Raw genomic sequence first — 15,000 nt, 5'->3', positions numbered from 1 at the left:
CGCCTCGCAACTTGTAGATCAGCTATTTTTACAATGCTTGCCTCTTTCTTATCTGACAGTTTGGGCCAATGTTTTACTCTCTCAGAGTTATGGCGTTCCTTGAAATTCAAAAAGTTTGTATAGCAGACGTGAAGTCCACATACCTCTGACAGAGTGATAAACCGCTTACGGAAATGGTTCCAAATGTTATGACAGACACACACACACACACACACACACACACACACACACACACACACACACACACACACACACACACACACACACACACACACACACACACACACACACACACACACACACACACACACACACAGTAGTTGACCATTTCTTCTTCTTGAAACAGTTTTAACAACACAAATCTTGTATGGGGGGGTCCCTGGCACAAAATCCTTTCTGATGGAGGTCCGTAGTCATATCCACATTAATTTGGGGGTCCGTGGCTATTTTCAAACAGTTTAGTACTTTTACTTTTGGTACTTTAAGTACATTTTGATACCAATACTTTTGTACTTTTACTCAAGTAAATTTTGAATTCCGGACTTTTACTTGTAACAGAGTACTTCTACATTGCAGTATTGATACTTTTACCGAAGTAAAACATTTGAGTACTTTTTCCACCATCCGAAAGAGAGAGGCATGGATCCAACCTGCCTATATATAGACAGTAGAGTGCAGTATTTTACTTATTGTACAAGTACTACAAGCCTTTGAGAGGGCGTTGTGTGTGTGTGATGATTTGACATCATATAACTATAATGGATGTCTTCTGCTTTGATGTGCAAGGAAACCGCAATAAATATAATTGGAAAACCACATAAAAGCTAGCCCTCAACACATGCACACGCACGCACGCACACACACACGCACGCACACACACACACACACACACACACACGCACACACGCGCACACGCACGTGTGCACGCACGCACGCACACACATGCACACACGCACGCCAGCTGACACCACTCTCCACAAATGCCTTTGTGCGATGCTGGCTCAGTATCTGGTCTTGTCCGCCCGCTGGTTATTTTATCAGCCTTTAGAAAAAGCCCTGTGAGATTTATGCCTGCTGTTGCAGCCAGATAATTAGACCATAAATTACATGATGGACTTCTTGACAGTTACACCCTCTGACCAGCAGGGCGCAGGCATGCTCTGCTTCCACAGTAGCCCCTATATAACTGTTAATGCTGAGCTTTTAGCTTTTCTATGGAGTTGTATTTTAAAAGAAAAACTTTCCAGGAACAATTTACAGCCTTTTCCTCTTTGCTCTTTCTGTGAGATTACTAGGAAACGTCTGTGAGATTACGAGGAAAGCAGAACGTGAGACAGTATAACAATGTATGTGTGAGTTCTGCTTGTGTGTGACATTATTCCAGTTCAACTTAACCACTTAAACCCCCTGTAGTCATAAAGAACTGACTGGACTTGAGTTGTCCAGTGGTGGAAAAAGTACTAACATTTCTTACTGAAGTAAAAGTATCAATACTGCAATGTAGAAATACTCGCGATACTACACGTGAAAGTCCGAAATTCAAAATGTACTTGAGTAGAAGTACAAAAGTATTGGCATCAAAATGTACTTAAAGTACCAAAAGTAAAAGTACTCATTATGCAGGATGTCCCATTTCACAAGTTCAAAATGTATGAAAAATCGTTTGAAAATAGCTGATCTACAATCTCACAATGCGTCGCATCGCGACACACTTCGAGCTTGTAGATCTGCTATTTTCAAATGGCCCAACCATATATAGGGTTGAAGAGGTTGTGTTTTGTGATAATAATCAAAGTAACTAAAAGTAACTAGTAACTAAAGTTTTCAAATAATTGTAGTGGAGTAAAAGTGCAATATTTGCCTCTGAGATGTAGTGGAGTAGAAGTAGAAGTAGCGAATCTTCAAGCTCACAATGTGTCGTGTTGCGCAAGCGGTTAAATCCTATATTCTTACAGTAGGGCTCTTTTTGACTACATGAACTACAGTAAGTGAACTGTGCCGTGAAATATTATTTCACAGGTTGTGGACTTGTTTCCACACGTACGGTTAATGTGGGCTCTGCTCAGAGCACTGCATGGGAACCCAGAACTCACTAAAGCATACTTTCATTTTCTCTCTAAAATAGTGAAAATAGCAGATCTATATCCATAGGAGGTTCATATGGTTAAAGTCTTTATAATGATCCCTGGCTAATAAGCCTTATGCATGCCTTAATCCGTTATAATTGCCCTCTATAACACAAATTGAAAACCCCTTTAAATATTGTATTGATTTTAAACATGCCCATCGCAAGTTGATGATGTCATTTGTTCATGTATGTTCCAGCCCAGGGTGCAGCTTGAGAGTTGTGCATTGAGTCTAATAAGGACGTGAGTTCACGTGACAGTTCATATGATTGGCCTGTAGTTTCGCTGTTTTACCTCTGCTGATGTCAGAAAGATAATATTTTTCAATGCAAGCGGATGGGTTTTTGACAAACTTTAGACTTGATTTTCTTACCTTGATAAACATTGTCATAAATACTATATGCTTCCAGTCGCTAGTTTAAAGTCTTCTTTCAATCATCATGATATGCGTTTTGGTAAATTATGGTCCCATTTATTTTAAAATTGACGATGAAGTAGCTTACTCTAGGAGGGGCGGGATGATTTGATTGACAAGCTACACAACCAATAGCATTCATTCCCCGCCCCTGCTCTTGATTGACAAGCTACCCAACCAATAGCATTAATTTAGGGATTGATTTCAGGTTCCTATTGCCGGTTGCTTTTTCGCATATATTAAAGATGGCGGATTTCAAATAGCTGAAAAATCGGCTTCATTTACTGTCTGTAGAAAGGGGTGTGGCTTTGTTCATCTCTTTTATACAGTCTATGGTTCCAGCCCCATGGAATGTATCGAGTGCATAAATAAAAAAAGAAAATAAAAACCAACGTAATATTTCCTAAGGTTAATATGAGCATCAAAACAACATTTTAAATACGTTGTTAGCACATGCATTCCATATATTACATAATATGGCTGGAACATGTACAAATGACATCATCAACTTGCGACGGGGCGTCGTCCACCTTGAGTAGAAGACGAGCCATTTCGAAAATAAATGCAATATTTAAGGTGTTTTTTTTATTTTAGTTATAGAGGGCAATTATAATGTATTAACCCATTAAGACCGGGAACGCATCTGTGTCATTTTTATATATTTTTGGCTATTAACACATTCCACGCCAGAGTTTAATCTCATAATGTACTCACCAGTGCCAGCGTTTTATTGTTGTTTTTTTGTTTTCTTCACGTCGCCACAGACAAAGTTAAATCCGTTAAAATCGCGCATTCAACTCTTTGTAAACACACAAGCGATCCGTCTGACTCGACCAGTGAAGACTGCATGAAAATCCGATCCGCCATCTTGTAGTTACAACGGTTTATGTTAAACAGCGATCAGCGACGAGAAAAACTACAAACGAGAAAATGGCGATTTGGTGTCAGCTTTAGAATGGAAGCGGGTGGGATCGGAAAAACCGGATCCCGGATAATTCCGTTTCCGGTGGTGCTACAATGAAATGTGTCGAATCGAACGAGGCCTACAATGCAATGTGAACTTTAAAAAAAAAAAAATACCAGTTGGCGTAGATCTATGCGACTGGCACGTGGCGGCTTTAAATAGGTTCGCGTAGATATACGCGACTGGCACTCAATGTGTTAAAAAATAGCAGATATATGTGCAAATCTTTGAATATATATTTTACAATTCTTTTTGAAAAAACTTTTATGTTGCTACAGTATATCAGTGGTGCTCCATGTCAATGACCCCTAAAATGATATGTATTTGGCCGCGGACCCCCATCTTAAAATATGTTGTTCCAGGGACCCCCAAAAGCACAGATCGGAGTTTTAAAAATTCGCTTTTAAACATATACATATTTATTCAGAGATTTGCACAAAAAAAATCCAGATTTTTCAAAAAAATAGCAAATCTACAAGCTTGTATATCTGCTATTTTTGAATAGCCAAAGAAATAAAAAAAATGTCACCCAGATGCGTTCCCGGTCTTAACGGGTTAAGGCACAATAAGGCTTATTAGCCAGGGATGGTGTAGCAGCAGGACACTTTGGAGCGAGAGGTAAACAGTAAACTTGGAGGCTAATGACTAACACTGTCCCCCATGCTGTGCAGGAGGAGACGGAGCCAGATGCTCTGACGCCCAACGCTCTGCTCCTGCTGGCGCCCACACCTGGCGTCTCTGTGCCCGGCGCCGAGCCCTTCCCCGTCCCCGTCATCCTCCCCACCGCCACGGCCACCACCACGCCTGCTCCGCCTGTGTGCCCGCCGCCGGTCGTCCATGGCCATGCCCACGCCCATATCCATGCCCATGCCCCGGGCCCGGGCAAGGTCAAAGTGGACATCCACGACTTCAACTTCCTCATGGTGCTGGGGAAAGGCAGCTTTGGCAAGGTAAAGACAAATCAGCTTTATCGGCTGTACCGCTGTTTCCCACGTATGTTTGGACTGCGGACACATTTTTGTTATTATTTCAGAAGATTAAAAAAAGTTTTTTTTTAATTAATACATATACAAATTAATAAATATATATATATATAGAGAATTATAATAAAATATACATATAAAAAATGTAATATGTACTGTATACATGAATCAATTAAATTAATTCCAACATATGTCAAAAGTATTTCATATATCAAATGATTTGAATCAATTTCATTTGAAATGAATCAAAGAATTTCCATAAATACATTAAAAAATTGTTTAAGAAGTTTCGGCCTAGAGGAAATAGCAGATCTGCAAGCTCACAACGCGGCGGGAAGGGTCCCAGGGCAAACGTCTCATTTATCCTTTCGGTCTTGAGCCAAAAAGTCTGGGAACCACTGTACTACTGTATATATGCCACAGTGGTCAAACTTTATCTTTGGCTTTGGTGTGCCCCCATTCTCTGATTTCTGAAACCAAGCACCTCCTTTTACACTGCTACAAATATTGTTGCTGTTGGGTGGTAACCTTGTAAGTCCAAAACCTTTTTTATTTTGTATTATTAGTTAAAAAAAATATAATTAAATAGTGAAAATAGCCGATCTACAAGCTCACAACACCTCGCATAATACAGATCAACCCAGGGGTCCTTGAAATGAAGGTTGAGAGAACACTGGTCTAGTATAAATGTTACAGGGAAATTGGCATTCCAGGGAAATTGAAAGGGGAGCGCTTATTTTTACCACCCATCCAGGCAATTCTGTAGAACTAAAGTTAGAGGGCAATGAAGCCACACGCATGCGTGTGTGTGTGTGTGTGTGTGTGTGTGTGTGTGTGTGTGTGTGTGTGTGTGTGTGTGTGTGTGTGTGTGTGTGTGTGTGTGTGTGTGTGTGTGTGTGTGTGTGTGTGTGTGTGTGTGTGTGTGTGTGTGTACACATGCACACGCATGTGTGCGCACGCGTGTGCGTGTGTGCGCACACACACACACATGCACTGGCACACACGCACACATGTGTGTCGTCGTGGATAGTAACCCATAAAAAGATCTATTCTCCCCCTATCGGGTTACAACTCGGACGGCGCTGATTCGACTCAGCAGAGCATCGGCCGGTCGGCGCGGGCACTCGCGCCTGGAGGCACTCGGGCGCGTGTCCTCTGCCTCAAGCTCTGCTGAGTCGGCGCACCTCCGTCATGGACAATAACTATTATCACGTGCGGTCCGCGTCGCATCATCGTCTCCTCGGAGAGACAGAGAGACTAGAGATATCAGACAGACAGGAGGAGGCGCGAGGCGGGGCTTTGATACGAGGCGGCGCGAGGACTCGGAGGAGGAGGAGGCGCGAAGCGGGGCTTTGATACGAGACGGCACCTCCTCGCGAAGCTGGGCTTTGAAACGAGGCGGCGCCTCCTCGCGAGCCTCGCGTAAAAAAACCCTGTCTCGAAAAGCCTAAAAGCAAGCGCTCCTCTTTCAATTTCCCTGGAATGCCAATTTCCCTGTGACATAAACACTGCACTCCTCTCTTTGTTGCTGTCATTCTGTGATCTTATTCCCTTCACAACTGTATCAAATCTTTATAGAAATTATGTAGTATTGTGTTGTGTTGTTTTTAATCATCCACCCGATATGGGCCTGCCCTTTAATCCATTCAACCCGGGAACGCATCTGTGTCATTTTAGATTTCTTTGGCTATTCAAAAATAGCAGTTATAGAAGCTCTTAGCGCGGCACCGAGTGCCGCGCTATGAGCTTGTAGATCTGCTATTTTTGAAAAATAGTGAAAATGTGTGCAAATCTTTGAATATAATATATTCAAAGATTTGCAAAAAAAATCATAATAATTTTATATTTTTTGAAGCCAACTGTTTTAACTCAAATCTTTGCTTCTGGGGGGTCCCTGGAACAACATATTTTAAGATGGGGGTCCGCGGCCAAATGCATACATCTAAAAATCATATGTTGTCTAAATCCTAACAGTATGTTGCGATATCAGTGGTGCTTCAACTTTTTCATGTCAAGGACCCCCAAAATTATATGTATTTGGCCGCAGACCCCCATCTCAAAATATATTGTTCCAGGGACCCCCAGAAGCAAAATATTGGAGTTAAAAATGTTCGCTTTCAAAAAAATAAATATATATTCAAAGGATTTGTACACATTTTCACGATAAAAAAAAAGCAGATCATAGCACACTATGAGGTTGTATGTCTGCTATTTTTTTAAATAAATCCAAAATGACACAGATGCTTTCCCGGTCTCGATGGATTAAAAAGGCATTTCAGTGTGCTGGTTTGCAGTGACAAGGAGGCAGAGAGACACACGGATGCTCTGTGCCCAGTGCTATACCGTAGCGCTTGTTTTCCTTCCAAGTTTTCTTTTTTCCTGGCCGAGTCTAGCGCCTCTAGGATGGAACAGCATCAGTGCCTCTCCTCCTCTGCCTCTCCTGTTGGCAGTACACTTCAAACAAAGTCAAAACTTTGTTCTGTTTTTTTTTTTTTTTTCTTCTCCCGGCTTGCTGAGACCATACAAGTTCTCTTGAGGACAAAATGGTTTTTATACTCAATGCACGCGGCTCCACTTTGACTGTCAAACGTTAAACCTTGTCCACAGTATACGCGACGCGTTTCGTTCTTGTCGATCTGCTATTTTGTCGCTATTTTTGAATTTGAATCCTGAAAAGTAACAGTTTTGGGACATGGTTTTTTTCCACGCAACAGAGACGACATATACAGTGCTAGAACAGTGATTTTGACGCTAGGATCTCCGCTGTTTCATACGGAGCCCTGGAGTGGCCGTTGAGGGGATTTTTTTTAATGCGTGCCCTCAAATTACTAATCCATGGCCATGGATTAGTAATTTGAGGGCACGCATTAAAATAAATCCCCTCAACGGCCACTCCAGGGCTCCGTAGTTTTGTTTACTCCCTGATGTGCTTCGGCAGTCTCCGAGATTTCACCATTTCTGGCGACAGACACAGTGGACAAAGTGTGAGCTCATGGCTCTCCATGAATTAATTGCCATCTGGTTGTGTGTGTGTGTGTGTGTGTGTGTGTGTGTGTGTGTGTGTGTGTGCGTGTGCGTGTGCGTGTGCGTGTGTGTGTGTGTGGACCCCTCGGAGAGGGAGTATAGAGGTTTGTGCTGTACTCCTAACCTCCTCAGCCAAGCCTTTTCTTCAAAACTGTCCACAGTATCATGTTGCTGGCAGATGGCTGAATTGAAAACCATAAAGTTAATGAGCGCAGCTTGAGTGTCAGATTAAAAACAATATATTAAAAAATCTAATTAAAAAGTTTGAGAATCATTACTTTCTAGGCAGTTCGAAAAGCTGCCTAGAAAGAACCACTGATTTAAACAGCTCTAGACAGCAAATAAGCAAGTACACTTTAGAAACGAGCCTGAAAAAAATAATAATAACACAACTAACGATATCTACAAGCGACTTTTCAGAAAAACAAGCCCAAAGTCGCTTTTAATAACAGGACATGGCAACACTGGCAGTATGACCCTTTCAGCACCACGGACAGAGACACAATGGGCTGAGTTAAGAGATACGGCAATGTAGAAGTACTCAAAGTCCGGAATTCAAAATGTACTTAAGGAAAAGTACAAAAGTATCAAAATATTCTTGAAGTACAAAAGTACAAAAACTCATAACGCAGAATGTCCCATTTCACAAGTTTTCAAATGTTTCAAATGTCTAAAAATATGTCTAAAAATAGCCGATCTACAAGCTCACAATGCGTCGCGATGCGACGCATTGTGAGCTTGTATTGTACTATGTATTGTACTATTTTAAAAAATGGCCGATATATAGGGCTGAAGTGGTTAATGTATGTTTTGTATCAAAATCTACAAAGTAACTAGTAACTAAAGTTTTCAAATAATTGTAGTGGCGTAAAAGTACAATATTTGCCTCTGAGATGTAGTGGAGTAGAAGTAAAAGTATTGAAAATTAGAAATACTTTAGTAAAGTAAAAGTTCCTCAAAATTGTACTTAAGTACAGCACTTGAGTAAATGTACTTAGTTACTTTACACCACTGGTTATGCTCGATGTATACTTGGTCGTATGTAAATAGCCAATCCGCCCAGGCCTCATGTATTTTCAGCCAGAGTTCTGGGGGCCCCTGCTCGCTCTCTTCCCGTCGTGCCCTCCTCTGGAAATCCCTGGGTGCTGTTTCATAACCGTCAGCCCCGAACACGAACGCACACGCCTAACAGAGGACAGGAGAAATAGAACCCGCTTACATAAGGGGGAGGAGGAGAAGAAGAAAGACTAAGAACCAAGCCAAGAACCAGTGAGAGAGAGAGAGAGAGAGAGGAAAAAAGAGATGGAGAGAGAGAGACCCCCGGGCGGCCAAGGGGATGGAAGGAGAGACAAGGAGGAGGAGAGGGGGAGGAAGAGGAGGATGAGGAGGAGGAAGAGACTGAGCAAACTAGCGTGTGAGGGATTACTGAACTGTAGCTGGTGACACAATGACACGAAGGAGAGAATAGAGAGAGAGAGAGAGAGAGAGAGAGAGACACAGAGAGAGACACAGAGAGAGAGAGAGAGACACAGACACAGAGAGAGAGGCAACTGTTTTCCTTGTAACAGTAAATCCAAAAAGGCTGAAACCTTTTAGGATGCCAGGTTCAGAGCAAGGGACAGAGAGAGAGAGAGAGAGAGAGAGAGAGAGAGAGAGAGAGAGAGAGAGAGAGAGAGAGAGAGAGAGAGAGAGAGAGAGAGAGAGAGAGAGAGAGAGAGCGAGAGAGACATACCTATGACAGGGCAGGGGTGTGTGACTGTGACCGACACCTCAACAATGGCTGACTGTCGCAGTGTCTGCAGAAGACACACGCACACTCGTGCACACTCGTGCACACTCGTGCACACTCACTCACTCACTCACTCACTCACACGCACACATGCACACATGCACACAAACACACACACACACACGTGCACACACTCGGATAAACACTCAATCTCACACCATGAACGTAAGCACACACACACACACACACACACACACACACACACACACACACACACACACACACACACACACATACACACCCACACACACGCACATGCACACGCACACACACCCATTATCAGATGTACAGTACAGACACACGCATTCACACACACACTCTAGTAAACACACAATCACAAACATGCTTGCATGCACAAGCTAGCAATTATAAGACGCGACGCGTTCTCAAATACAACACACACACACACACACACACACACACACACACACACACACACACACACACACACACACACACACACACACACACACACACACACACACACACACACACACACACACACATAAGGAAGTGTGCGTAGCGACATTGATCAGTGTAAAGTGGAAGCGTATCATTGTATAAAGGCAGACATTTGAAAGTCAAATGAGAGTCTTTGTTCCCGCTGGCTGCAGAGCAGAGCGGCTCTCTGACTGGAGAGAGAGACGGCTGATTGGCTGCTTTGAAGTCGGCCTGACATCAGCCACTCACTGTCCAGTCCACTGGTTCCCAACATCAGGCCCGGGGACCACCAGGGGTCCAGATGGACTTTCATAGCAGTGGTTCTCAAACCCTTTTTTTATGTCAAGGACCCCCAAATTGATCAGTGGTGGAAAAAGTACTCAAATGTTTTACTTAAATAAAGGTATCAATACTGCAATGTAGAAAGTACTCTGTTACAAGTAAAAGTCCGGAATACAAAATGTGCTTGAGTAAAAGTACAAAAGTGTTGGTATCAAAATGCACTTAAAGTACCAAAAGTAAAACTACTAAAATGCTTGAAAATAGCAGATCTACAAGCTCACAACGAGTCGCATCGCGACACATTGTGAGCTTGTAGATCTGCTATTTTCAAATAGCCTAGGTATAAAATAGGGCTAAAGTGGTTAATGTATGTTTTATAATGTAATCATTTAAAGCTGCAAAGTAACTAGTAACTACAGTCTTCAAATAATTGTAGTGGAGTAAAAGTACAATATTTGCCTCTGAGTAGAGGTAAAAGTACTGAAAATTGAAAATACTCCAGTAAAGTAAAAAATACCCAAAACAATGACTTAATTACGGTACTTGAGTAAATGTACTTAGTTACTTTACACCACTGAAATGTATGTATATTTGGCCGCGGACCCTTCATCTGAAAAGGACCCCCGGGCGGTCCCCGGACCTCACTTTGAGAACTGCTGCCTCAGAGTGATGAACTGTTGTTAGTCCAGAGCTAATAGACTAATGTGATCAAAGACACCCAATTGTTTAGGCAGATGTGCTGCTATAGGAGCAAAATGGTACACACATGGTGTCCTAAGTCAGTGGTTTTCAACCCTTTTCATATCAAGGTCCATTATTTATTCGGCATTTGAGCCACGGAACCACCATTTGACGAGATTTAGACTCTCAGATCCAAGAATATGTTGTTATCGTTGGATACGAGTTTGTCCACAATTCCATGCCGTGTTGATGTTGGTTACCTTATAGGAGAGATAACAGGCAAACGTTGATCAAAATAACAATTCTTTAATTAAGTCATGCAGATGTTTAACAATCAATTAACTCTTGAGAGCGTAAAATGAAACCAAATGGACCCTTGCGGGTCCATTTGGTGTCATTTTACTCTCTCAAGAGTTAAAGATCTATTATGGTCCATTTGGTTTCATTTTACTCTCTCAAGAGTTAAAGATCTATAAGGGTCCATTTTGTTTCATTTTACACTCTCAAGAGTGGTGTGAGAACCGCTGTCCTGTGGGTGCCATCTGTACGACATCTTTCACCAACGTCCTATGTTTACCGGTGCTACATCTCGCAAGGACAGAGAAAGGAGGTTGATAATTTAAATAGTTAATAATTTCCCCCTGATTTGCCTCTCTTTCTGAAGAAAGCCATTGACAGCGTCAGGATGTTCGGAAGACTGCGTGGCTTGTGGCGATCGGGTCAAATGTTTTGTTCAGTGACCATGGGGCTAAAGAGACATGATGGCTGCATAGGGCATAGCAGTGGCGTCCATTTTCTGGTTCCACAAAAAAAAAGCCAATGATTTTTCCCATAGAGATTTCCAAAAATATTTATATCAATTATTTGAAGCCTAGAATCAAGCCATCCAGGGTCCTGGTGAATCGTGACCATAAAACATTTGATTCTGTGAAGAAGAAAAAAAAGAAAACCGCAAAACAAAGGGTATTTATTAAATATAGTATATCAAATAATTAAATATTTTTTCACAGAATAAAATGTTTTATGGTCATGATTCACCAGGACCTTGGATGGCTTGATTATAGGCTTAAAATCATTGATATAAATACTTTTGGAGATCTCTATGGGATAAATGCATGAACTATTTTTGAGTGCAACCAGAAAATAGCCACCACTGCTATGCACCTATAGCTGAACATTTTCACCTGAATTGAACAGCGTATTTAATCCTCTGGAGTCGGCCTTATCGGCCCTGATGAAAAAGGATAGTCGTCATTTTGTATTTTAAAACAAAATGCCAGGTGCCAGAATGACCTCATTAAAATGATCAACGACATCAAAGCGCCTGCCCTTAACTCTAGTCTGTTTGAGAAGCTTTGTGAGGGAAATTGATGCGGAGCACAAACCGCTTCTATTACTGTACGTACTGGAGTCAGATGGCTATCCTGTGGTATATCGCCAGTGGTGGAGATAGTACTCCTTTTTTTTACTTAGAAGTAGCAATACCCTAATATAAACTCAAATGCAGTTGTTCTCAAACTTTTTGTGCCAAGGCCGCGGACCCCATCATCTTTTGTGCCAGGGACCCCCAGAAGCAAAGATTTTAGTTTAAAAAAAAATCGCTTTGAAAATACATATTCAAAGACATTTTCACGATTTTTCCCCGGGCCCCCACTTACTCTAGTGAAAGAATGTTAAAAGTCAGTAAAAGGCTGTATTCTACCTTTAGTAAAGTACAAAAGTAATGGCATCAAAATGGTACCAAAGTCAAAGTAAAAATCTGAATATGTTAAAACTTGTCAAAAACACAACAACAAAAAAACAGCAACCATTTGCTTCTGAAATGTAGTGGAGTAGAAGTATAGAGAATGGAAATATGGAAATACTCTAGTAAAGCAAAAGCAACTCAACATTGTACTTTACCGTTGTACTAGTACTTGAGTGAGCGTATACTTAGTTACTTTCCACCACAGTCTGCCGGAGTGTTTGAGGCTCATGAAGCGCTGCAGAGAGTTCTTTCAGAAAATAAGCTGCACCGCCGGCAGAACATTTCAATGACAAAGAGCGGGTCACAGAGCTGTCCTTACCTGTGTGACACGTCCAACGTGCTCAATGGGCTCAATCTGTCACTGCAGGGGAGACTGGGAAGTGTATTTAATCCATTTAGACCGGGAACGCATCTGTGTCATTTTATAGATTAAAAAAACAGCAGATCTACAAGCTCGTAGCGAGGCACTGAGCTTGTATATCTGATATTTTTTGAAAAATCGTGAACATTGGTGCAAATCTTTGAGTATATATATATATATATATATTTTTTTTTTTACTCAAGTCTTTGCTTCTGGTGGGGGGCCCCTGGAACAAAATGGGTTGATGGGTTAAGCTGGCAGATAGAGTATAGCTCCATTCACAGCCAACCTGGAACTGTCTGCCGGGGACAGAGAATACAAATTGTCTCTGTCGGGTGTTGGCTCATATTATGTCCAAAACTTTTCAGGATTCAAATTCAAAAACAGCAATGAAAAATTAATTTTATATTATTAATAATACAAATCTGCAAAGTAACTAAGTTTTCAAATAATTGTAGTGGAGTAACCAGTACAATATTTGCCTCTGAAATGTAGTGGAGTAGAATGTATAGTATTGAAAAATTGGAAACACTCAAGTAAAGTACCTCAAAGTTGTACTTAAGTACAGTACTTGAGTAAATTGTCTCTCTCGGTGGAAACCTCCAATGTTCCAAACGGTTTCACGATTCAAATTCAAAAGTAGCAGATCTACAAGCTCAAAACGCGTTGCTTCGCACCGCGCTTCGAGCTTGCAGATCTGCTTTGTGTGACGCTTTTGTGTGACACTGTAGTATAATCTAGTAGGGCGTTAATTTACGAAATCACAATCACAAAAAGAGAATATATTCATTTCATGGCTCTTTTGAATGACCCTCTACCAGTATGCCACGTTTTGTAAAAAGCGACTGCATGGTTATACCAGAAATATGAAATATGATAATATAATTCAAAATAGTGGGAGATCTAAAAAGGTCTGAGGTCAAAAGTCAGACATGCCGAAAGTTGTTCGGCATGAGGAGACGCATAATTATGTGTATCGAAGTTTCATGTCTGTAGGTCAAACAGGGCATGAGTTGCACCTGTTCAAAGTGTTGCATTCAATTGATTGATATAGCGCCACCCTTTGGCCAATGGCTGTGGCTTTCGTGTCACTGACACTTGACACAGCCCTCTACCATATTGTCGAGTCTCCTAAAAAGAGGCTGCACGGTATAGATAATACGGCGATTATGCTTAAAACGGTGGAAGAATAATAATAAAAGGTAGAGATGCAATAAGGGACCATAGGCCCTACGGCCTTGGCCCCTTAATAAGAGGTTTCTGCCCGACAGCAACTAAATGTTCTTTTCCACTAGCTCATACACCAGTACTGTGCAGGACAGCTCCGTACTCAGGCTTACAGAAAAAAAACGCCGCCGCCATTAGCATGCAGAGCGAGTAGCTAGCGGTAGACTGATGATACGGTGGCATGATGATATAGCGCTTACGGCAAATTGCTGCCAAATGAGTTTTTAATAACCGAACCGAGAAGGAAAAAAGAAAAACACATACGGTGCTCTCAAAATGTCTTTTTTTTTTTTTTTTACTTGGCGAAATAAAGTGTCAGGCAGTCTGCATGCGTCTCCGGGCTTAAATCAACCAGCCGTTTAATTTGCTGAGATGCACGTCTTAAAAAGGAATTATACTGAAGCGTTATGAACTTTTATCTTTTCATCGCTACTTTTCTCTGAGTAGGCTACTCTACTCCATTGGTTGGTCTGAGAGCCTGTGTTTGTGTCTTTGGTTGGGGTTTTTGTCTGTGCTTCTCAGTGTGGGGTTCCCCCATGGGGTCCTTGAGGGGGTTCCAGGGGGCCCCTAGCCAAAATGTGTTAGCCCATCAAGGCTGATGCCTTCTAAATCAGTAGTTCTCGGATAGTTTTTGTGCCAAGGACCGCCAAATCGATTATCTATTTGGCTGCAACCCCCCATCTGAAAATGTTTTGAGCCAGGGATCCCCTGAAGAGAAGATTTGTTCATAAAAAAAAACATTTTTCAAACACTTTCAAGATTAAAAAAAAAAAATCTAAAATATCAGATGAACAAGCATCTGCACAAAATGCTCTACAAAGCTGTGAGCTTGTATTTCTGCAATTTCTTTAATACCCAACGCTAAAATCTAAAATGACACAGGTGTTTTCCTGGTTTTAATGGGTTAATATAGCATCACAATCAGTTTAATCGCGTTAGCCTTATTTTATACTTTGGCAA

General features: G+C 41.5%; 1 protein-coding gene across 1 annotated transcript in view; it reads left to right on the top strand.

Moving 5' to 3' along the window:
• prkcg (protein kinase C, gamma) overlaps positions 1-15,000 on the top strand; it is a gene marked incomplete at its 3' end in the record, with an annotated part of 48,739 nt that overhangs the window by 3,846 nt on the left and 29,893 nt on the right. The window contains 1 exon segment of the mRNA XM_080425783.1: positions 4,177-4,455. Coding sequence (XP_080281909.1) covers positions 4,177-4,455 — 279 coding nt within the window.

This window comes from Gymnoscopelus braueri (genome assembly GCF_963280865.1).
Source record: "Gymnoscopelus braueri genome assembly, chromosome: 4".
Lineage (NCBI taxonomy): Eukaryota > Metazoa > Chordata > Actinopteri > Myctophiformes > Myctophidae > Gymnoscopelus > Gymnoscopelus braueri.
Note: the sequence above shows the minus strand (reverse complement) of the source record. Positions and strands in the feature narration are given on the sequence as shown.